The 25550-nt window shown below is 39.9% G+C and overlaps 1 protein-coding gene across 1 annotated transcript in view; it reads left to right on the plus strand.

Annotated features, from left to right (window-relative positions):
• Positions 1-19163, plus strand: part of mats (MOB kinase activator-like 1) — a 31251-nt gene extending 12088 nt beyond the window's left edge. The window contains exons 2-5 of the mRNA XM_080277414.1: positions 11379-11545; positions 15322-15549; positions 17551-17714; positions 18915-19163. Coding sequence (XP_080133540.1) covers positions 11379-11545; positions 15322-15549; positions 17551-17714; positions 18915-18992 — 637 coding nt within the window. The 3' untranslated portion in view covers positions 18993-19163. The remainder of the gene's footprint in view (positions 1-11378; positions 11546-15321; positions 15550-17550; positions 17715-18914) is intronic.
• The last annotated feature ends 6387 nt before the right edge of the window (positions 19164-25550 follow it).

Genomic DNA, 25550 nt, shown 5'->3' on the forward strand with positions numbered 1-25550 from the left:
GTATGTTCTCTCAGAAGATGGACTCTGAATCGTCCAGAATGTTAGAGAAATAAACAGCTACATATACCCACATACTGTAAATGTGTTTATTGTACTGATGTAGCAGTTTTGGCCCCAGTAGGATCTTCTTCAGGTATGAATAGGCAAGGAACATTTGTGTTTACTGTTTACATAGCGAGGTGACAGGAAGGGGAGGGAGGGAGGGTGGGGAGGGGGAAGGGAGAGAGGAAAGCAGTGTCCCACATTCAGATGTAGGTAAAAGAGGTGGAGAGAGGAGGGAGGGAACTTGAGGGAGAAGTGGGTCAAGAATGCAAGAATTGCAAGTATTGTTGTTGATACTGTTGCTGCTGTTGTTGTTATTGTTGTTACTGCCCCAGGCTTATCGAAATGTGAATCTAGTGAACTGCAGGCTGAGGTCACCCTTCTGCAATCCACTCCACCACTCCTGTTAAGGATACAGGGAGAGAGTTGAGGGACATTTGTATAACTAGATAAAGCATTAGTGACACCACATGGAAACGGAAGGAAATCCCCCCTCAAAACATACATTCAGATAGTCTTCTCTCCCCTCCCCCTTTCTGTCTTTCACACACACACACAGTCTGTCTATCTATTTATCTATCTATCTGTCTATATCTGTATCTGTATATCTACCTATCTGTCTGTGAACCTATCAATCTGTATATCTGCCTACCTCTCTATATCTACCTGCTTGTCTATGTCTGTATCTACTTACCTATCTATCTGGCTGTATCTATCTATCTACATATCTATCAGTATCTATATATCTGTCTATCTATGCATGGATGCCCATGTTCTCTCTCTATTCCTACCTAAAGAGGATTCAGGTCTGGCTGAAATTGTTGTATATTCACATTAAACACAATGCATCTCTCATTTGATCAACTTTTTGGCACTGAGAAGTTGAGACCCAAAGAGCATAAACTTATTCCATTTTTGTTTGTCCCTCTCACTATCTGTCAGTCTGAATCAGTCACATTTCATATAAAAGATATTGATTGCCATACAGTTCCAAGATCTTCCTGAAGTTACTCAGGAATCTTCACTCTCCATGGAGTCTTTGTCATCACAGAGTTGGCAGAAGTGTGTGTTTAGAAGCTTTTATGTGATTAATTACATTTGTGATAAATGCTAAATGGTAATGCAAAGCCTTAGGAAGCCAATCTGAAGCTGTGTTTTCTTCGTGGATGAGACAGTGCAGTTTCATCACTGAACGATTCTTCGTCACCATTGTCACAAATCAAGGTTTTCACGACAAGCTTTCCTCATTAGATTGTTTTAATTCATCCCTGATAATAATCCCAGATTTAAGATGTCTTGATAAAAGCATTTCACTGAGAATAATAGTTACCTGGCAAGCCTTTCTCCATACAGTGATTACAGTATTGTTTGTCTGTAAAAAATGCAAGTATTCAATTACAGTTTACTACTGTATTTAACATTAAGTATGCTGAAGTAAAAACAGCTATTGTCATAAAACCTTGCAAGGAGATAATCTCTGAAGTACAGTAACTGAAAAAAAAAAAAAGAAGTAAATAGTAATTCATAAATATACATGGTGATTCATTATTCAGAAGCCCCAGAATAACCCAGGCACTGTACATGTATACCTGGTATCTGTTGTTAATGAACAGATTTAAACAAAACCTCATGCAGTGCTTACAAACTTCAGACTGTGTTAGTCATATACAGTATAGCATTTGATTAACAACTCATCATTTGAACATAGAGAGATGTACTGTATTCAGGAATTGAAGTGCTGTTCTTCCACTTGTGCATAAGTTAGTCAACTGCACTGACCCGGTGATCATGCCATACTCAATAATTGACTGCTTTTTTCATTCTGATTTAACAAGATTCTCTCTCTCTCTTTCTCTCTAACTCTCTCTCTCTGGGGGACATGTTGAGGAAAAAGAAATTAAAACAAGCCTTTTACATTTGATCAGGTAAAACAAAACAATGAGGGAGAGTGCAGCCATCCCTGTGGGTAATTTACACTGAAAATTCACCAATTTTAAACACTGGGTTCAGTTATCTGTATGTTTAAGCTTTTAAGGAGACTGCTTTCAATATTTGTTGTAAATGTGGATAACTTGTAATGAAGTGAAGAAAGGAAGTACCGGTACCAAGTTTCTTGTGAATTGATTAATAATAAAAATATCTAACTTATTTTGGAGCCTTGGAGTAGTGAATCATCCTGTATAAGCAAGAACAATAATGAATATTCATTGGTGAATAATACTATAAAATACAGTGATTCCTTGGTTATCACACTTTTGGTTATAGTTGTTTTTGTTTGTTTCGTTTTCGTTTCGTTTTTAAAGGCTCCAACATGTTTGCATGTGTCGGCCTTGGTCACCTAATGGCGGCTCTCCACGCTGCACAATCCATTGCAGCCTCCCTGTTCAGTCCCTTAACCCTAAGGTCACACTTAATGACCTCGTCCTATGTCTTTCTCGGTCTACCCCTCATAACCCCACCCCCAATATTAACACTTCTCACCTTCCTCACCCAATTATCATCCCCCATCCTCTCCACATGTCCAAACCACCTCAATCTACCTCTCCTCATCACAACACCAATACACTCCAGTCCCATCCTACCTCTCAACTCTTCCATTGTAAACCCAGCCCCTCCAGGCCTTGGATGCAGGGTCGCACTGCACATCCACCTAATCATTGTCATTTCTGTACGTCTGAGCCAGTGAATATCTTCCTCCCTCACTGCCCAGGTCTCACTACCATACAGCATTACTACACTCCTAATGCATGCTGCATACAAAGATCCCTTAGCACGTAGAGAGAGCCCTCTCAATGTCAGGAGAGGCAAGAGCTCCCTGAACTTCTTCCAACCACTTCTCACCCTAGCCACAGAGCTAGCTCCAGCCCCACCTCCAGCACACAACATGTCTCCCAAATAACAAAACTCTTCCACACACTCAAGAGATTCACCAGCAAGTTCAATCCTTTCACGTCTGACAATCTCCACCTGCTCACCCCGGCACGCCTTACACATAAAATCAGCATTATCTCGCAGTCTACCTCTGATACCACTACATCTCTTATGCACCCATTTATCACACACACCGCACAAGATGGAATTACTTCCCACGCCCTTGTGGCAAACTGCACATGGCCACTCTCCCTCGTCTTTGACAGTACCGCCACCAACCCTAGATATCATCACTTTTGTTTTATCTGCATTTACCCTTAAACCCTTTTGCCCCATACCATCTCTCCACTTCCTAAACCTTTCCTCCACCTCCCTTTCATTCTCTGCAATCAACACCAAATCATCAGCATACAACAACTCCCACGGGAGTTTGTTTCTAAAGTCACGTGAAAGGGCTTCAAGTACCATGATAAACAACATGGGACTCAAGACTGACCCCTGATGCACGCCAACATTCACGGAAAACTCATCACTCAAATCTCCATTCACTCTCACCTGGGTGTGAGCACCCACATACATGGCCATAACCACCCTAACCAGCCACTCCTCCAAGCCAAGCTTTCTCATTGCCCACTTCACCACCTGTCTAGGGACTCTGTCAAAGGCCTTTTCCAAATCAACAAAAACAAAATAAAGATCCCTTCTCCTACCAGCCACTCCTCCAAGCCAAGCTTTCTCATTGCCCACTTCACCACCTCTCTAGGGACTCTGTCAAAGGCCTTTTCCAAATCAACAAAAACAAAATGAAAATCTGTACTCCTTCTGTTATTGCACATTTTTTGGCCAAAAAACATCATTATTGCACAGCTGAGCTGGTTTCTGCCATCACTGATGGTACAGTATCTGTGTTTTTTTGTGGCTTTGAGGGATCCAAAGATGAGGCCCTGCATAAGGAGTTAATCCCCAGTGGTGGAGGCCACTAATTCTTCATCCCGTAGCCTCAGAACCCCTTACCTCAGGCCCATCTCAGGTCTCTCTGTGGTACGTGTTTCTTCCTTATTGTGCCCATTTCATCACTTTCTATTAACCTAACCATGGCTATGTGTGTTTCTGATATGTACCATAACAATACATACGGTATTTATTTAGTGGGTCTAAATTGTTGTAAAAGGGAAGTTTTGGATTTACGAGTGGGATGGCCAGTACCAATTAGGATAAATCCCATATGTTCATTGCTTTCGTTTTGTGCAATGTCGTTATCATGCACTAGGCTTGGTACCAATTACTTATGATAAGCTGATAACCAAGGGATCACTGTAATTTCCACTGGCATGTTATCATGAAATGTAATCATGCTTATCATTTTGAGCACACAAGTGGAGTGCATAGAAGCATGGTGATTGGAGGAGTAGTACAACAAACACAACACAACATTAAGAGTAGGGAGGTTTTAGGTATGGCAGGGTGTAATTTAATCAGGTTTTTGCTTTGACAAACATGTGAAAAGTATACAGTATAGAGAAAAGGAGAGATCTGTATGGGCATGGAGGAGTCCTTGTAGCAAATGTGAAGTTTATCAGATTAGAATGTGTGTGTGTGTGTGTGTGTGTGTGTGTGTGTGTGTGTGTTGGAGGGGAGGCGATTGAATAATTATTTGAAGTAAAGGTGCAGTTGTGTCAAGAATGCATGATGTCTCTGTAGTTGTTGAGTTTGTTAATGGATAAACTGATGTGGATGATACATGTAAAGGTAAGCTACATGGGAAAGGGGGAAGGTGTAAAGGATGAAGGAGAGAGGTGAGAGTAAGAAACAAATCAGCATTTCTTTTTTTTCTTATGTGTCAGACTCTAGGCATAGGCTTCACAATCTGCTTCCGAGGCCCAGTAGTCCACCTACATACCAAACTCCTCTGCATGTCACCACTTCGGCACAAACACCCACTGTCCATATTGAATACATGCTAGGGCTGTCTTGTGCAGGTGTGGTGTATTGGTATTAGCGGGGGTATTTTTATGACATGTTGGCGGGTCTTCTGGTTGATCAGTAAAGTCTGATTTTTATGAAATTCAAATCCTTAAAACTGTTCCCTGCCCCAGCCAGGATTTGAACCTGGGTCTGGTAGAACTGCAGGTCACCTCTCTACCGATTGTTTGCAGATTACTGCCTTGGGTGTAGACTTGGAAGGTAATTTCAGCAGTTACTGTCTTTGAGTTTGGAAGAGGATGCAAGAGTAGGGGAATTTAGAGCACTGTGAAGAAAGTAAATTGTTTTAGTTATTTGGCAGTCCCTAGGGAGGTGGTGAAGTGGGCATTGAGAAAGCCTGGGATTGAGGAGTGGCTGGTCACATTCGTTATGGCAATATATTCGTATGTGGGTACTCACACCCAGGTGAATGGAAATTTGAGTGTTGAGTTTTCCATGAATATTTGCATCAAGAGTCAGTCTTGAGCTCCTTATTATTTGTCATGGTGCTTGAAGCTCTCTTTTGTGAATTCAGAAATGGACTTTCATGGGAGATGGTATATGCTAATGACATGGAGTTGATTACAGAGAATGAAAAGGAGATGGAGGAAAGATTTAGGAAGTAGAGAGACAAATAGGGCTCAGGGGTTTGAGAGTAAATGTGGATAAAGCAAAAGTGATGATACCGTACCTAGTACTGGTGGCAGTATTGTCAAAGCAGAGGGAGATTGGCCATGTGTGGTTTGCCACAAGGATGTGGGAAATAACTCCATCTTGTGCACATTTTTGATAAGTGGGTGCATTAGAGATGTAGTGGTATTAAAGGTAGACTGCGAGACATTGCTGATTTCATGTGTGCTGTATGTCAGGGAGAGCATAATTATAGAGATTGTCAGGCATGAAAGGACTAATCTTGCTGGTGAGTCTTGTGAGTGTATGGAAGAGTTTTGTTATGTGGGATTGGAATCATGTTATGTGCTGGAGGTGGAGCTCTGGGGCTAGGGTAAGGAGTGGTTGGAGGAAGTTCTGGGAGCTGTTGCCTCTCCTGGCGTTGAGAGGGCTCTTCCTCCATGTTAAGGGATCCTTGTGTGCATTGTGTGACAGAAGTGTAATGCTGTACGGTAGTGAGACCTGGACAGTAAAGGAATAGGATATTCATAGGCTCAAATGTACAAAAGTGACAGTGATAGATATGTAGTGAGTCTTTGAATGTGAGGCCCAGGGGGGCTAGGTTTACAATTGGAGAGTTGAGAGAAAGGATGGGACAGGAGTTTACTGTCAGACCCCTACTTACAAAGGATCGACACGAAAAATCCGCAGATACGAAAAAAATTGTGAGTGTTTGTGGGGGGGGGGGTCAGTCATAGCAAGGAAGGATGGAGTCAGGTGAAGACACTGACAAGGAAGCAAGATGATAATTGCAGTTCAGGGAAGGGCAGGGGATAAGTGGAGGAGTTGAGACAATAATGAGCTTTAATCTGGGGAGAGAGAGAGAGAGAGAATAGCACAGAAGTAGGTATGGTGTAGAAAGGTGATGGGATTGAGGGAAAGAGCTTTGACCTCAGTAATTATGGGATTAGGGTTGGGTTGGAGAGAGAAAGAGAGAGAGTATAAGAATGAGAGATGGACTTAGGAAAAAATGACTTACAAAAGACCTTTAACCCCTACACGCCAGGCAATATATAATGTAGTAGTCACCTCACCAAGGGCAAGTTCTCGCAGACCACTGAAAAGTGTTTGTTTTCAGACCTTAATATCTCGGAAAATATAGCACTTAGGGAAACGAATTAATGACCATTTTACTCCATAACTCTTCCTCTTGCAAGTGAAAGTATTCCCAGGTCTGTAGATCCTTTTGTTAATGAGTAATGACATGAAGAAGATAACTAATTTTTGCAGCGAGAGCGATGTGAGAGCAGAAAATGTTTGTGCATCTGCCCACGGCACCAACTATGGCTTTGCTTTCAACGTGATAACTTACTCCACTGTTATATAAATTAGACACCACTGCATCCAAGGCATGCCTTATGGCACTATCACTGAACCCTATTGTAGTATTCTTGGAAAGAGGCTTGGCAAGGGCGGATGATGCATAGGTCCACATAAGGTAGGAACAGAATCAAACAAGAGACGTAAGGAAACATCATCCTACACCTGGAAGATCACAGAGCCGACTGAGGTATGGTTGCCTAGGGTACTGGGGACGAGATCAAGTTGCGGCCACTTCAAACTGTGGCGCGAGAACACTTGAGTTTATAGCCGTCATCCAGCATCCCCTATCCACCAATTTCACGTTGGATAAAACTGTCACCCGGCCGTAAGGGGTTAAGAACCAATTATTTTCGTAAGTTGGGAACCTTCTGTATTTGTGCCATGATGAGGAGGGGCAGCTTGAGGTGGTTTGAGCATGTGGAGAGAATGGAGGATGATAGCTGGGTGCAGAAAGTGAGAAGTGTGAACATCTGGGGTAGTGTTGCGAGAGGCAGACCGAAAAAGACCTGGGACGAGGTCATAGAGTGTGACCTCAGGGATGAGGACTGAATAGGTAGGCTGCTAGAGATCAGGCAGCATGGAGAGTTGTCAGTAGATGACCAAGGCCGACAAATGCAACCATGTTGGAGCCTTAATATATGATATGATTTTTATAGACATAAAAGACTGAACCTGGAGACCTGAATAATTGAGCCATAGGACTGGAAATGGGGCAGAAGTATAAGGGGCTTTGGGGAGTGTGTGGAAGGAAAAATCACCTTCTCCAGGTGAAGATGGAGAATGTATGTAGTGCATCGTGGTGAATCCTGCTGTATGGATGCATGACATGGTGTTTTAAATTTTAGGGATTGAAGAGAGCAGAAGTGTTGGAAATAAAGTGCCTGAGGTCTGTGTGAAGAGTGAGATGATTTGAGAGAGTGAGAAGCAATATGGTGAGAGAGAGATGTGGAAATAGACAGTGGTATGGTAGAGCGAGCTGACCAGGGGTGTTAAAATGGTATGGCCACATGTAGAGATTAAGCTAGATTTACAGATCAGTAGTAGATGGAATGAAAGGAAGGGAGGAGGCCAGCAAAGAAATAGAAGGATCGTGTGAGAGATTTCATGTCATAGAGGTGTGAGTATCCAGGAGGATGGGGGGGGGTGTATGGAGGATCAGATTGAGTTGAGGTGATTTGAGGGGAATGCTTTAAGTTACTGATCTGTAGTGGATAGGAAATGAAGTGGGTGGGGTAAACTACAAGGCCTGGTTGTGGATGTTTCAGACTTGTGAAGACCATTATATGCAACAGTCAGTGTACTCATTGTCAGTGGATGAAATTAGATTCTCCTTCTTTTATCCACTGTCGTGCATGAGAAAATAACAGTCAGCATGTTAAAAAGGAAATCCCTTTTGCAGTGGAATGAGTCTGGATTCCTTTCTTTCTCATGACACATAGAATCCATTATGATTACTTGTTCCTCTCATAAACCTTGGGACCCACAGGTGTTGTAATAAACAATACTGTACTTGCTTGCCTGTTAGCCATACAGCCATCATGTACACAGTATTATATTGACTTGCTTGTGGGAAAACCATTTCAGATCTTACATACTGTCTGCAAAGATGCCTTACACTCTGAATACAGAAAAACATTTGCCACGTACAGTCAGCCCATATTATTCGTGATGGTTGATAAACCATTTCAAAATGAATAAAGTGTATTTTGAAATGGTTAGATTATAAAACCATTTCAAAATGTATAAAATGTACTTTGAGATGGTTAGATCATCTCATAGTACACTTCAAACAAGTAGATGCTAAGTCTGGTGATGCTGTGGGACATGCAAATAGTTTCAGATAATCACATACTGTAGTTAAATTATGACATCAGGGTCCATTTTGGGGATGCCAGTTACCTGTGGATGATGCTATTTGTAGGGATGAATGTTAACCTCCTCAAATATGGGTGGACTACTGTGGAGCCAGCTCTGATATTCCAGCTTCAGCACCTGATGCTTTGTCATGATTGTAATACTGTTTGGGGAATGTGCTGATAAGTAGAAGAGATATTGTATGTAAAAGTGGTCAGGGAGATGGTTTTTCTGTCCATGTACAGTATTTGATTTGTTACAGAGGCAGGAGTTTTATTTACTTTGCCTGTGATAATGTTGTTCAGTTTTAGTGTTTGTAATACAGTGCAGTAGTTACAGTTAGAAGTATATATGATGGTTGGCATATTGGAATCACTTTTTTTTTTTTGTGTGAAATACAAATGTATGGACCTGTTGGTGCGTACTAGGCTGCCACTTAACGGGTACAGTCACTTAAGTTTGCTTTACTAAAGCTGAGTATGTGTACGGTAGGTAAACCCCCATAATTATTGACAGCCAGTTGTATTACACCAGCTGGGATAGGAAATGGTTAGACTGCATTCCACTGAACATAAATTTTCTCTTTACTTTTTTAAGTAATAAGAAATGCAGGGTTTGCCATCCCTTTTGAGCTCTGAGGTTAATAATGCTGACTTTAGATGAGGATAGTTATCTGCATTTGATCTGTAATTGAGGATAGTTATCTGTATATGATTTGTTTTCAGTGAGCAAACAGTTACACTTTATGTTTCATTATTCTCTTTACAGGCAACTTTGAGTGTACTGTATTGACTCATTAATACTGGGTAACATTTGTCTGCGAGCTGTAGTCATGTCTAATGACAGTTTTAATTATGATGAGTAAGTACAAACTTCTGTCCCTCGTACCTCGCATCCGCCTGGTGTGTGCGGGTACACGTCTGAGACTACTTGGGTCTAGGGGAGCATTTTGCCTCAGTTGCATCAACTTTTGTATTACCATCACTTGTATTAAGTTAGCTTTTTATCTCAGAAATTTCTGATTGAAACATACAGTAGTTAATTAGACTGAAATGGTGTACATACACTAATCAATGAAAATCTTTTATAATTAAGCCAGTTTTTATTAGCTAAAATATAAAAATTCCATAAAGATTTGGGAACATCCCTGAATTGTAAATACCTGTAAATTGTACATTATTTTCCTCTTATATACAGCATTACATATGAACACACCTTCCCATATACCCAAGTACCCTGACTCTAAATTGGCTTGCTTGGCACACCATCATAATGCGAGCTTCAGAGGAAGTTGCAGAGGATGTCTGTTCTCTGTTCATGATTCACTGGTGGCACTCCTATCATTCTGGAGATAAAAGCACTCTAGCTGGTGTACTGTATTTAGCTGTGGTACTGAAGTAATCAGAATGCACCTGATATATAATTTTGGTAGCCTGCTTAACAGGTTTTCCCTTCAGTGATTGTAGAGTCTGCTTCATCACTCTTAGGGAAGGGATGCAGTTTTATACCACACTATACTGACTAAAGGTCTGTAAGGTGACCCCTTGTGCTCCACATGAAACAGTTTACTGTAATGGCTTGGTGTGGCTCTACCAGTTTCTTTGTATTTAGGAAGTTAGTGTTGATATCTTTTTGGTAGACTGGAGGAAGGTGTGGTATATTTGATATACTGTAGGTTTTCTGGTATTTAATAAATTCTCAAGAATGTTACTGTACAGGTTATGGTCTTTGGTGAAGGCTTGAAAGTTTTTCATACAGTATTGTTCGAGACATCTGAGCATTGCTCAAGATATGAACACAAAGTTCTGTTTACTTAGAGCATGTTTGATACAGTACAGTATATTCATCATCATTACAACGCATTTTTTTTTGCACGGAAGGGGTGAGGTACTGCATTATATTTTTAATGTTTTTGTGATGAATCAGGTACTCAGTAATGTATGGTATGTGTATAATGTTTTGGCAATAAGGAAATGAATTTGCCTGCCCAGATCTAGGGTTCAGTATTGTGGCTTGTTATAATAATGTACTTGGTGGAATATTGTCCCTGTAACCATTTTCTCTTAAGTTAAAATGCAGAACTCCCATATCCTTCATGTTATGCAGTAATGCAGGTGGGAAAGAAACAATACAAGGGGATGTTTGTGCTTGGTAGAACTTAGAAACTTTAAAACTAATTAAATTGTTGAGCCTTGCATTGTGATACAATACTTTGAGAACTGCTTGAAGGGGGAAGTTGATAGTCACTGGAAGGTGTGAGGGAGTGCACAGCAAACATTTGGGTACTGGGTATTATGGTTGGTGCAGACATGGGAGTGGCATGGATGTACTGAGCATGCATGGCACATGGGTACCAGGTAATTTTGGGGTCATGTGGTTGTAGTTCAGGAACAAAACCGTTAATTCATGCTATATTGTACTGTATTGTGATATGAGTCATAAGTATGTATGTTATGCAGTTGTATCTTATACAGTACTTATCTCTGCTGTCTTATACATTCTTCCTGATTTGCTCTGAGGAAAAGTTTCCATAATAAGTCATATGTTCTGTGCACAAAGCTACATTCCCCCTCACCCCCCCCCACCCCCTGTTAAGGTATATCTCATTGGTTAGGACTGAAGTAATGTAGAAACATCTAACAGTCTTGTCTCTGCAGCGGAAGCCGGGCCAGCAAGACCTTCAAGCCCAAAAAGCACATCCCTGAGGGCACCCACCAGTATGACCTGATGAAGCATGCTGCGGCCACGCTTGGCTCAGGAAACTTGCGTTCGGCTGTCATGCTGCCCGAGGGAGAAGACCTCAATGAGTGGGTCGCTGTTAATAGTGAGTCACATGGCTACCTTCTTCCATTTTTTTATTAATATTATTATAAAGGTTGTACATAATTGCATACATCAGCATTATTCACCTGAGAATGGCTATCAGTGCTGCATGATCTCTGGCAGTATGTCTTTAATCCCTTGACCCTCATCCCAAGTCTTGTTAGGTCTGCATCTCTTGCTGCTATACCTTCCACATTCACACTTATAGATGTTTTCACCCAGTTTTCATCCCTTATCCAGACCACCTTAATCTTCCTCTGTACATCACATCACCAGTACTTTCTCTTGAGAGAAACACATTTTTGTGTAGGGATGGTATTGGATAGATGGTTAGGTTGCTTGAGCTGTGAACTTTGTTACTCTGATGGGCTGCACAACTGAGCTTGCACACTCATGAACCATAGTTTATAGTCTAATTGGGTCAGGGGTAAGGATGGAGAGTGAGAGGCTGACTAGGAGAATGTATGCGAGTAAGATGGAGGGGGGAAGAGGGAGGGGGAGAATGAGGATGAGGTAGAGGGATAGAGTAGAGAGGTATATGAGAGAGGAGGGGTATAAGTTAGGGGCAGGGCAGTGAAATGGCAGGGGACAGGGGGATATGAAAACGATTTTTTGTGGTCACCTCTTAGAGGATTAAGGCATCTGCCTATAGATAGATAAATAGATAGGTAAGTTGAATGCAGGAGTCTTTCTTCACAGCCGTTCATTGTGATAACACATACAGATACACAGGCCAACTAATCCTGATGTCCAGGACGCGTAAGTACTGGATCAACATCACATTCGCTTTTGTACACAACATATTACTTCCATTGGTAAAACCCTCAGCAGAGATTTATATTTTAGAACTTGGGCATCATGCTGTTCTTAAGTCTTTGAATGTCAGTGACATAATTTGTTGTTTAAACTGCTATTGAACTATTTTATTCAGTTAAGGAAAGGATTTTCATATTCGTAGGGCTTGTTATGGCTGTATCTTACCCCTTGAGTTCAAATGTCTGTTCTAAGCTAAATAAAAATTGTTAAGAGATAGCATTTGCTGTTGTGCCCATTTGGGATTGTGCAAGTTGCTAATTACCTCCACCAAGGAGGCTATGTTTTTACCAGCGTTGGTGTGTTTGTCTGTTAGCAGGATTACTAAAAAAGTTTTGAACAGATTTTGCCAAAATTTTTTGGAGGGTTAAGGTATGGCCCAAGCAACAATCCATTAGATTTTGGTGGTGATCCAGACCATCATCTCGATCCAGGAATTTTTTATCTCCCCCTTTTTGGCAGAGATTTGCAATCTCAGATTGCTCTTGTTTACAAGTGTGTTTAGAAGCCAACATCATTCTTCTTCCTGCCTGATGCCTTGTGGCTCACAGCTTTAAACTTTAAAACCTTTAATGGGAAAAACCAGCCAGTCCCATTTTATCCCCTGCAAGGTGTAAGAGCTCAAGACAAGACTGTCATAGTCCAGTACATTTAAGGGTAGATGATCAGCCTTGCTTCCCTGGTGGCATTACATTTTGGACAAACCTCCAGTCTTTTCATGGGGATTGAACCACTGGGAAGCCATCATTCCTGTTTGACATATTAACCAATACATCACAAGGGATCTGTATCATGCTTTTCATCATTGCAGGTAAACAGTCACAAACCATCCTCATTATAAGTCAGGGATGTGTTCCAGTGTATTACAATTATTTCCATGCAATTGGTAATGAAAATTGAGGGAACTGACAGATTAGTTTGGGAGTTATTAGTGGATTTTTAACTAGCAGTCACTTTCCCATTTATTGTGTTCCGAAAACTTTGAAGCTCCTTGAGTAACTCTCAGCTGAATAAAATAATCTGGCATCATCTGTAAGAGAATACTAGCGTTGTCTCAACCATGACAGGGTTAATGGTACCAGTTAATGGTACCCCTTAAGGCTCCTGTGACCCACTCAACCAAATATAGTCAGCTGGTTTCAGTGTGAATAAAATTCTTGAGTTGTCTCGATCATGAGAGGGTTCACCATTTCTGTATGACTATGCATATACTATCCTGTGTTCAGTTGTCTCAGGCTTGCCCTGGTTTGTCTTGCATGAATCTGCCTTGTGCAGCCAAAAAAATAATGTGATCCCAGTCCATTATGTGGGAATTTAAACCTATCATGCATGGCCTTTGTGTGGTCCAAAATCCCACATGCACTTCAAATGTGACATTCAGTGTTGATGTCTTGGTGTGTATCTTAATCCAGGAACATACATAAAGCATAAAGGAAAAAAATAACAAAACAGTGACATCAGAGAATCATAAAGCAACATCAGTGACTTTCTTTTCTTAGAGGTTCAGAAGAGTTAGAGGCCAGCCCTGGTCCCAACTCCTTAACCTCAGATCCCACTTCCCCCCAGCACTAAGCCATTCACCATTGTATGTGAAGGTGAGTGCAGAATTTGTTACTTCATTCCTTTCTGATGTCACTGTCTTATATCTGTTCTGCTTCTGAATAGTAGGAGGTGTCATTGGAAGCGTATCAGCATGTTTGGCCATACGCAGGTCTTAGAGGGAAAGTTGGATTAAGGCCAGAGTTGAGGTTAACACATTACCTCATATGTGAAGGTGTTCAGTTGTCTCATTCATGGATGTATCATAGATGGTATCCCAGGTTGACTCAGCTGTGGTGGTTAGGGAAAGACCAATTTGATATTATGGTCATGTGGTACTTCATGGAGGAGTTTAATGGAGATTATTTCTAATCCTTTCGCTTTGAGAGGTTGACCTAGAGTTAAATAAAGTCATGTGGAGGCAGCAAGAATAAAATACAAATTATGACCTGGAGCTGAAGCCATTAACTACTTTAATCAGATGATGTAGTTTTGTTGTATAGTCTTTCACCAAATGGTTTTAGCTTGACTCCTTTATTGCATTTTTTTTTTTTTTAACCACCTTTCAGTTATATTCAGGTTAGGAGCACCCATGCTTGAAGGGGTTATTGGAGACTTCATTTGAATTCAGGTGAAATGAAAGTCCATTGTAATGTGAATTTGTAAAGGAAAGAATAAAGTTAAAATGTCATCCTCTGAGTGACGGAGTTAAAAGTTGGTGGCCTGTGTATATGATACTAACTTCATGCCTTCATCTCAGGGATATCTATTTGGCGTATTTTTCTTGACACCAGACATCAGGCTAAAGGGTTGAACTCCTCCACTTTGATATACGGTGGTAGCAGGTGCCCTGCTGTATTTTCTTGTAACATCTTTAACTAGTTTGATGTTTCCTTGGAGTATACAGAGGAATTCAGTTATCTAGGTTATTTAAGGGATTAATCCCTGAGCTAGACCTCATCAGATCATATAGCCCTGCTAGGGTTACAGGAGAGCGCTACCCCTCCCAGCACGGCAGCCACCGGGCGAGGCGCGAACTCGCAACCTCACAATTACAAGCCCGACACCCTACCACCGAGCTACCGCGCTCCCCTCTCGGTTATTTAGATTTAATCAGTGCTGGGGGGAAGGGAAGCTGAAGCTGGCATCATTGCTGGAGTGAGAAGCAGATAGAAAAAGTTTGAGGAGCTTATGCCTTTTATCATTTAGGGAACTCTTCTGCACACTGAGGGCAAGACTTACAGGTATGATGTGTATGTTAGAAGTACAGTGCTTTATTGTACAGTAGTGGAATTTTTGCAGTAAAGGCTAATAGTGTCTGTAGGTTTGAGAAAACATGTACACAGTGGAGATTTTATCAGATGGATTCATAGTTGTTGGTGCTTTCTTGAATAATTTACCTAACACTGAGCTTCTTCCTTGCAGCGGTGGACTTCTTCAACCAAATCAACATGCTGTATGGGACTATCACTGAGATGTGCACGGAAGAGTCGTGTCCGGTCATGTCTGCCGGGCCCAAATATGAGTATCACTGGGCTGATGGACAGACAGTGAAGAAACCCATCAAGTGCTCTGCCCCCAAATACATTGACTACCTTATGACTTGGGTGCAGGACCAGCTGGATGATGAGGCACTCTTCCCCTCCAAGATTGGTTAGTAGGGTCAGGGAAAGACTGGGACAAAAACAGCAAACCCTTGTTATATGTTGCTTTTTTGTATCTACTCCTCTTTTTAAGTTGTTTTCTGATGCTTCATGACTAGAAATTTTATTATTGTTAAGCATTAACGGCTTTCTACATTTTAAGTTTTTTATTCCTCATAAAGTTGCACTTATAGCTTTTAGCCAAGTTAGTGTTTTCTGTGCTCTTAACGTCTTAATCATGAAACAAAAGCATTTCTTGGTCAAAGTTGTTTCACATACGTTAGCATTGTACCTGCACACATTCTGGACTTGGTGAGGTTGACTGTATGCTTAGAAAGGGAGGCACTGTAACAGTTGGAAGAGGATATTCCGTAATTTCCAGCTACTCTTGATCAAGGCAGTAGTATTGTTGAGAATACACCTCTGCTGACAACATTACAGGAAAGGAGAGGTAGGAAGAGCTGGAGAGTTTTGATTATGGGAGACAATACATATAGTCCTTTTTTTATGTTAGGGATGTGTTCCAAAATAGCACAGCTTTTTTTCATACATTTTCTTCAATAAATTAGGAGAACAAGCAAAACTGCTGTACAATTACAGAGGAGACTAAGGCTGTGTTGCTGTAATTTACAGAGGAGTTAACAGAAAAGAAAATGGAAACAAAATGAAGTTTATTATATAGAGTGAGCTTAGGATTTATTGTATAATGTGGCCTGAAGATTGATTGTATAGAGTGTGCTGTTGAAGAGGGTAAGAGAAGTATGTGGGGATGGAATGTAGGGCAAGGAGTGAAGAGGTGTAGAACAGAGAGTAGCTTTTGTGATTATAACCTGTGTGCATGTTGTGGTAGTATTCTTGAACCAGGTGTATGATAAGCCTTCCTGTCTTGATATCAGACATGCCAGGATTGGGTGGGATGTACTTGTGTTTGTTGATGTATGAATTACTGTATTGTGTCCCAGAAAGTACAGTACTGCATAATAGCTGTTCAGATATGTTAAAGGAAATTGTTGTTCAGTAACCAATGTATAGCATAGATGGTTGTGTAAATATAGCAGAGTTAGCTTGAAATAGCTTTCACAGTTTTATATATAGAATTAAACATAGACAATGTTATACAAGCAAAGCTTCAGGTGATGTGTAGGAGTTAAAAGTATATGCAGGTATACACTTTTTACACTAACCTGGCCCAAAATTGCCATCTCTCCAACTGAATTTTTACACTGACCTGACGTAAAATTGCCAACTCTCCATTTGAATGTGGAGTTGTAGAAATAGATAAAGTAGTAGAAACTGAAGCTAGTCTTGAAGAAGTATTATAGAAAGGATGCAGAGCCATAGTATTACCTTTTTCTGCCTTTTAAGCATCATGAAATAAACTGCCAAAGGATGAAAATCTGTACCAAGTTAGGGTGAAAAGAATATAATATTGTAAGTAGATCCATTTGTGCATTATTTTGTTAAAGAACAAGGGGCTGTAAAAGAACATGGCAAGTACAGATGTAGATTGTGTTTAGAGAATGTCAGTATTGTGATACCAACTCTAACGTACGGAAGTGAAGCTTGGACGTTGTTGGAAGGACACAAGTCAAGAGTGAGAGCAGTGGAAATGAGTTATTTAAGAGGAGCCTGTGGAGTCACATGGAGAGACAGGCTGACGAATGAGGATTTAAAGGAGCGTTGTGGTGTGGATGTGGATGTGATAGGAAGCGTTATGAGGAACACACTGAGGTGGTTTGGCCGTGTGGAAAGGATGGAGGGTGAAAGACTGACGAAGAGAGTGTATGTGAGTGAGGTGGAGGGGGAGGCTGAGGATGAGATGGAGGGATGGGGTGGAGAGGTATATGAGAGAGGGGGGTGTGAGTTGGGAGCAGGGCAGTGAAATGGCGGGGGACAGGGCGACTTGGAGGCGATTTGTTTGTGGCCACCCCAAACGAGATTGAGGCATCTGGCAATAGATAGATAGATAGACAGTATGCATGAGTTACAAAATGTATCAAATCTCCTGCAGGTGTTCCATTTCCACGGAACTTCCAGAGCAACGCCAAGACTATACTGAAGCGCCTGTTCCGAGTGTACGCCCATATTTACCACCAGCACTTCTCTGAGGTGGTGCAGCTGGGGGAGGAAGCCCACCTTAACACCTCCTTCAAGCACTTCATCTTCTTTGTACAGGTAAGACAGAAGCTTGTCTTGTTTAACATGTAGGGTGTGTAGGTCCTGAGTGAAGCAAGTTAAACTTGGTAGCATCCAGTTGTAGGAAGCTGTTCTAGTTGTGTGATGTCCTGCAAAGGCACTGAATAGGTACAGTAGTGTAGTATTTGAACATAAATGTTTACTTTCCTTTGGAAAATAAGGTAGAATGAGGAAAACTCAGGTAGTATGTTGCATTTTCCATGCAGCTAAATCTGTATGTCCCAAATATGCCTTACATCGCAATATAAAAGAGGAGTAAAAAACATTCCTGAAGTGAGATACACTGGGTAGCCAGGGACAAAATCAGGCAAGCAGGATGCATAATAAGATGAAAAAATATAAAGCAGTAGAGATATGGTGCAACTGAATGTTGGAGTCTTCATAAATGATACAAGTTATAAACAACGCTTGGGAACACTGGCTTGTTGTCACACCAGAGGAGCCCCTTTGAAAAGAAAGACAATCTAAACCTTTTACTTTTGCAAAACAGTGGAGCAGGTATCATAGGATTTTACACACAGTGGAATTTTAGCTCACCCTCTGCAGCATTTATAATATACTTTGTCCACGTTAACTTGGCCTAAAATTGTTTACCTCCATCTTGAATGGAGAGATAGGAAAATATTAACATTAGACTGTGATACTAACAACAGAGGAGTACTTTGGAAAGTATGTAGACTCCTTGTATTATCTTATCCTGCCTCTGAGGTATGTGAAATTAGTTGCAAAGTATGAAAATCTGCAAAATTAATAAAGTAGTTATTGGTGTGAGGGATTAGCTCAGTTGCCACAGTGCTTAGTGGTGCTTGTACGCTGGCTCATGGACCAGTTTCATTCAAGATGCCAGACACCATATGCTGGAAGAGAGAAACTGTAAAAACTGAATGAAAAGAGTACAGTTTGCCTGTAGCCACCAGTTTAGCCGTATATGGGAATGTATTTTAATGATCTTACAAAGGGTATACAGTGGTATGCTGTACTGTGGTAACCACTTTTGAAACTCTGTGCTTTAGGAATACATGCTAAGTACTAATGAGATACTATTGTTCTTTCCTTTTATATAGCCTGTTAGTAATATATAACTTAATACACTATCCAGTGAAAGTTGTGTGAATCAGTCTAGTGCCTTGAATTAAAATATTCAGAAGTTAATCTTATCAATTACTGTATTTATTTCAGGAATTCCAGTTGATAGAACGGAAAGAGCTTGCACCTCTGCAGGAACTGATTGACAAGCTGGCAGCGAAGGATCGATGATTTGAAGTGTAAACAGTAACCACAGTGGTCAAAGTCAAGGGCTTGTTGTTCTCGACAGTTAAGGAGGCTGCCTACCACCTCTTCCTTACCAGTTTATTTTTGCATATGGCATGTTGTTGCTTTAATGAATGATCATGAATCTCACATAGCTGAATAAAATTGTCTGACTGGAATGAATAATAGAGTTATACCAATCTTGAATGAGTAAATAGTTACATTATTAAATCTCAGGCTTTAATGACACACTTTCACCTGACTTACTTTATCTGGCATCCACTGGAATAGAATGCTAGAGCTGCCCTGATTATGAAATTGTTAATGCTGATAGTCTTAACTCTCAAGCTTCTTTGACTCACTTGCCTGATAAAATCAGACCATCAGCCGAAGTAGAATACTAGAGTTGCCTCAGTCATGAGATAATAACTTATTTTCAGTTTTATGTAGTTTATGTTGATACTGAAAAAACATTGATAAAACACAAGAGACCAGTGCAGTAAGTATGAAAAGTAAATTGATAAGGAAGAGGTGCCAGAAATCCTTTGAAGCTGATGAGAAAACAAGCCATTTTGTGGAGATAGTGAAGGGATGGAGGAATTATATTCTCATCTCCTTAGGAGGCTCTCTAGCATCAATTCCTTACTCATTTATTTTTGTATATAGTACATTAATATTTTCATGTGTAGGATGTTAACATTTTGTGTTTGTCATTTATGGAGTCTGGTGATGTGAGTAGGATGTAAATGACACAGCAGAGGAAAATGAGATATCAAAAATAAATCATTAACTCTTTGAACCCATTGATGTATTTTTTAGCTTCATTCTTGTCACCTCAATATAATTTTCTCAGTAGGCTTTTGTAGTGAAAAGATTAATGAACTCCATATTAAACCCTTCAGTTCATAAGTCTGTTCAAATCTGGGACAAGAGAATGCTGTAAAGATGTGTCATAGGAGGGAAGGGTTTGAACTTCTTCACTCAGATGATGCATTACAGTATTTATTTTATTCTTGCAATCATTGGACAATTTCATTTAGTGTAGATTAGTGAACTAGTGGAGTTAGATGTAGGAGTCATTAATCCCTTTCCCCACAAGATGTCTTCCATAAGTTGAAAGAAATTGTGTGGAGGTAACAAGAACAAAGTAAAATTGACGTCATGGGAGCAAACGGGTGAAGGAAGAGGTGTTAGCAAGCCTCCCTAAGCTGAGAGAAGAGTATGGCCTATGGTGAAGGGGTGGCCACGTCTGGGCCGGAGGTCAACGCTCACTGTATGATTATGTTCTCAGGGACGCAAAGGTGTGGCAATGTTAACTTGTACTTAGTCGAAGAAAGTGCAGGTGGTTGTTTTTATATGTCAGGGATGTGTTAAAAAATACAGCCTTTTTTTTTTTTTTTTTTTTTTTTTTTTTTTTTTTTTATATATATATATATATATAACTGGTTGTAAAGTGGTGGACACTAGCAGTGTAATTTTAACAGGCTGGTATTTGTTGTGGACCTAATAGACTAAAAGTGTAAAAAATGATGACGAGCTACAAGGAATCTAATGTTCTTTGATTCTTGTTATAAGTGCCCTTTTTTTTTATGCTTGTTTTTGCCAATCAGTTCTGAGTTAAGAAAAATGGTCTGATAAAGTTTCATTGCTACTTACCTAATGGCCACTTTCCCCCAGTTTATTGTAGTGGTTATAATTATGTAAACAGTTGTTCTTCAGAACACATCCCATACTTATAACAAGACTACCTGTAGTCAAAAGTCAGCAACATTTTTGGTGTAAAACTGGTAGTACACTAGGTTAACCACTTCAGTTTGATGATGTATTTATTGTATTATTGCCACCACCAGGTGATTTATACTCAACTTTGGAGAAACATTTCAAACTGGAGGGGTTAGACAGCCTTTATTATCTTCCTCAGTTGAATAAGATTTGCCTGGTGGCAGCAAGAATATTGTACAAAATATGTTAGTGAGCTGGAAGGGTTAAGTTATGAGATGCATGTGAAATTAAAATGTAACTATTTGGAAGGAAATGAATTATTATTGAGTGACAGAACTCAACCCCATGTGTCTGGTGATGTTATCTAGTTTGCTGTTGCTACTTCCAGACAGTTTTGTTCAACTTAGGATGGAACTCTAGTACTGAAGGGGTTAATGAAGACTGTAGCTAACTCCTTCATTATGAAAATCTAAGCTAAATGAAATCCTGTGGTAGTAGCAATAATTGAATATAAAGACTGTCACCAGAGTGAAGAGGTTGATGGTTATGAGGAACTAATCAATGCATGTGAGATGTTGATATCACACTAATTTATTGTAGCATTAGCAAACAAACTGACATTTTCTGTAAAAAGGCAAAGATAAACCTCTATATTTTGGGCATAAACACTTGAGGATGCCTTAACTGTGTGTTTTTAATATGCGCTTGTTGTACTCGGTAAGGCCAGAATGTTATTGTTTGCAATAGAGTGCTCTACTTATTAGGATTGATTTGGACAGTGATTACCATTGATTATCAAAATACTTGCATATGAAGCATCATTACAAGCTTATATTTATTAAGGAATTTTTTATCATCATTATTTAGAGAAGGTGGTCCTCATGAGGATACAAAGAGGAAGATATGATGAAATACAGATACTTGAAGCTGTACATTTCCTGGACATTCCAAAACATTAATGTGTTGTATGTGTGAGTTTGGCTGCACCAGAGTCGAGTGATTGTGTAGGAAGGGCAAGACTGAGAGTAATTCAGCAGCTTCTGATCTTCCTAAATCTGTGACATAGTTTTCACAGCATGTTAACTGGCTCCCTTCCTAGTTCCCCTCGTACATAAGTGAATCACATGAATTAGAGATTTCCGACCAGCAAGACAAATAAACCCTGAAATAACTAGTAACTTCTAAATGTACATGCAGTCCTCATTATAGGCTGCCTTTTTCATGCCCTTTTTTGCAATTATATCTACAGTGAATAACAAAAAAAACATCTGTTAATCCCTTAAGTCTGATTATGCGTTCTGTTGAATTATTCTTACCTCCAGTCAATTTTTCCAGCCTGGGGGGAAATCTTGTAGTAGTCGGGTAAAAGGTTATGTCCTTACTTTGAAGTCTCCCCAAAGCTGAGTAAAATAGTCTGGCAAGTGGAAGAACAAAATGAAAGTGGTGTCCTGAGAGTGAAGGGGTTAAAGGTTGATGACTCCTACTTACAAATCAGACTTGCCAGTTTCACCCACGTACAGTACCAAATTGTAAGGAAAAAGCAGAGATATTTTAGACCACATCCCAGGCTTATAATGAGGATTGCCTGTAACTTCCATATGTATTAACCCTCTGGCTGCAAGGAATTTTGGTGTGTTGAATAAAGTTGTCTGTTGTAAGCTGGAATAAAATATGAAATTCTGTATATTCAGCCAGAATGTTAAGTGTGACAGTTTTGAACATTTTTGGTGCCCCGGATGGTATGAGAAAAGTGAAATCATCTGTCAGTAGCTGGAAGTCAGTATGGAAAGCTTGATTACTTGGTTATCTTTCAAAACATAAATCATTACAGTTTGTGAACACATTTGGTGCCCCAGGTGTCTCAAACATAGTAAAATACAATAAGTTGACATTAACCAAAATTAGGTATACAGTAGGTATATCGCAGCCAGAGGGTTAGACCACTTCCCGTCCAAACCTCCACAGTCCATACCTCTCGTGCTGCCTATCCACTGGTGTCTCAAGCCTTAGCAGTGTCCTCTTGGCTCACGAGTTTACAGTGATCACAGCCTATTTTGCTCTTCCATCTATGGGTGTTGGAGGCTGCAGGATTATAGTGGTCTTTTTTTCACCTGACGGAACCGGCCACTCCCACAGATTGTACTCTACATGTACAAGATGTGGTTGCATTAAATTTGATAAGCTTTTGGCATGTTGGTAGGAATGAGTCTCTTTTGCTACTGGTCAAATTACTACTCTAATCAGACTGCAGAACTGAAAGGGGCCGGGGATCTTCGTCAGGTTAAAACAAATTCACTATAGTACAGTGAATGTGAACAGTCCGTATACAGTATATATATTACAGTATTACCTTTTAAGTCCTACTTCCCCCTAAACTTAAAGCATTTGATTATGCGACTGCAGAACTGTCGTTTAAAATAATTGCATAATTTTTAATGTTAAAATTTAAATAATCGCCTTGCATTTTACTTGTTGTGTGATGTTTGGTTACTTACAAAATTCCACACAGTTTGATTCATAGTTTACTGTGGTCATTCAGGTCATGAAATTGAAGGAGTATATTTGTAGAACAGCCTGTGTTATGATGTAATTTCATAATGTTAAATTTTAAAGAATTGGCATGTACAGTACTCATTGTATTACAGTTTCTTGTGGTCATTTTAGGGTATGAAATTGAAGGAATATGGTGGAGCCTGTGTCATTTTATCAGCTTCAAGTTAACAATAGCTTCTAGTTCAACTGTCAACGTCTTCCATGGAATGCTGGAACACCATCTTTAGCCAGGGAGTTGACACAAGCTGAGAAAATGAGAGCTGAATTGGCCTGGCTGGAAAAAGTCTATGTTAATCCCTCTTTTCTGCCAACATGGAGTTTGTTTTTTGCCACCTTCAGATGAGAGTATTTGGCATAAGAGTGACTTTTACAACTGGAGGGGTCAAATACAACATTTATAAATTCCATAAGAACAAGATATGTTTTGGAAGGTTTGTACAATCATCTGGAGGTAGCAAGAATAAAATGTAATGCTTCATCAGGTTGAAGGGGTTGACACCAATGTAACCAAGTCTGAGGAGGGTAAGAGACTGGAGCATGAAGAGTGTACAGTACTGAAGTAAGTTTTCACTATAATGTGCTCTTTTTGTGTCCTTTTTCAGTCTGAATTCCATGGCACATGACAGACAGATGCCATGTTAAAGTTCGCCTTATAAAGCTGATTTACCAGTCACCTTCAACTTACAGTTCAGGGTGTATGGAACAGTTGTGATATTTTGGTACAGTCCTTTCCATTTCTGCATTTACGGGCAGACTTCAAATTTCAAGCAGTGTACCAGTGTTGTGTTTGTGTAAAATCAACTGGACGAGCCTCATTATAGGAGACAGATTATGGAATCTCTGGAACTAATGCTCTGTAAAAAGTGTCTGAATTTAAAGGTGCAGTTTGACACTGAAATATTGTCACTTAATTTACATACTTCTGTTGGGATGCAGAATGAGTTGGGATGATTATAAATTTTTTCAGAGATGTTGCAGAAATGTTTGAATGGGAATCATACTTGATATTTTTAGACTGCTGTACAGTGAGTCCTTTTGTATAAGTAGCCATTTTTTTTTTTTTTTTCCCTGAGTATATTACAGTCAATTTACCCTCTTCATTTCCATGCATCTTTATGCAGCTGAGTCACCAGTTTCTTGAATTTACAGTATAGTAATTTCTCAGCACTATAGATGTGTTCCTAAAAACTCTCTTGTTGCATAAAAATCATGTTAAGTGAGGGTTGTGTTTGCTGCAAGAAAAATTATCATCACTGATAATACAGTGTCAGTCAAGGCACCAGATACTGTACTTATGGAAACGGATTCTGTGTTATGACTGAGTGTATCAGTACAGTATGTATTTAGTGTTTCAATCTATAAGTAAGTCAAAAGAAAATAGTGATACAGGGAGATGTGTGCTAGTGTGAGTTGTATCAACCTTGGACCTTAACTGCACGTCTTGACCACTTAATAGTGAATAATAGCATGTTAAAAAGTGTTCCTGTGTTGATTCACAGCTTTATAGTGAAAATGTTATGTGAAAGTGTGTTAAATGCAGAATTACAGTACCAATTTTGTGGAAAAAATGTGATATATTGGAACGTATCTCTGACCTATAACCTGGACTGCTTGTATATTATTATTGACTTTTTGTACAATAATTAATAAAGATAATGCAATATAAAGTGTCTCAGCAAGTGATGACTACTTTTTATGCACATTTGGTGTGTCAGTCAGCAGTATAGTATCGACCCGTTTGCTACGGTGATGATTTTTTCATTTTTCTCTTGCTGTCTCCCTTCCCCCCCCCCCCTCTGGATGGATTAGGTACAGCCTTTATTAACCTGTTCATAAGTATGGGGCTCTTCTAAGCAATAAAATAATGTAAGGACAGGAAGAATATATTTAAAAAGACACACCTAGAATGAAAGAAGTAAAGCTTTTGATTTGGTGGTCTTTTTATTTTTTTATTTCTGCTTCACACAGAATTCAACATTTTGTAGGAGAAAGCAGTGATCGTGGAGGGATTAATGAAGGTTGTATCTAACCTCTCCAGTTTTGAAAATCTCAGAAACTAAATACAGTATATAGTAATCACTAAGGGATAGTAAGAATATACCAGTAATAAAAAGGACATCCCTGTAGTGAAGGGGTTACATTTTAGAAGCAACGGACAATTCCATTAAACTCTTTGAAGCACTGTATTGGGGCTGGAAACTAGGCTATACAGTATAGTAAGCCCTCATTTTAAGTCCCCGAGGCTCTTAGGCCCTGTCCACACGAGCGGGCAGTGCCCAACGGGCAAAC

Source organism: Coenobita brevimanus, chromosome 69, assembly GCF_032717465.1.
Source record: "Coenobita brevimanus isolate Jiangsu-jjx chromosome 69, ASM3271746v2, whole genome shotgun sequence".
Classification (NCBI taxonomy): Eukaryota; Metazoa; Arthropoda; class Malacostraca; order Decapoda; family Coenobitidae; genus Coenobita; species Coenobita brevimanus.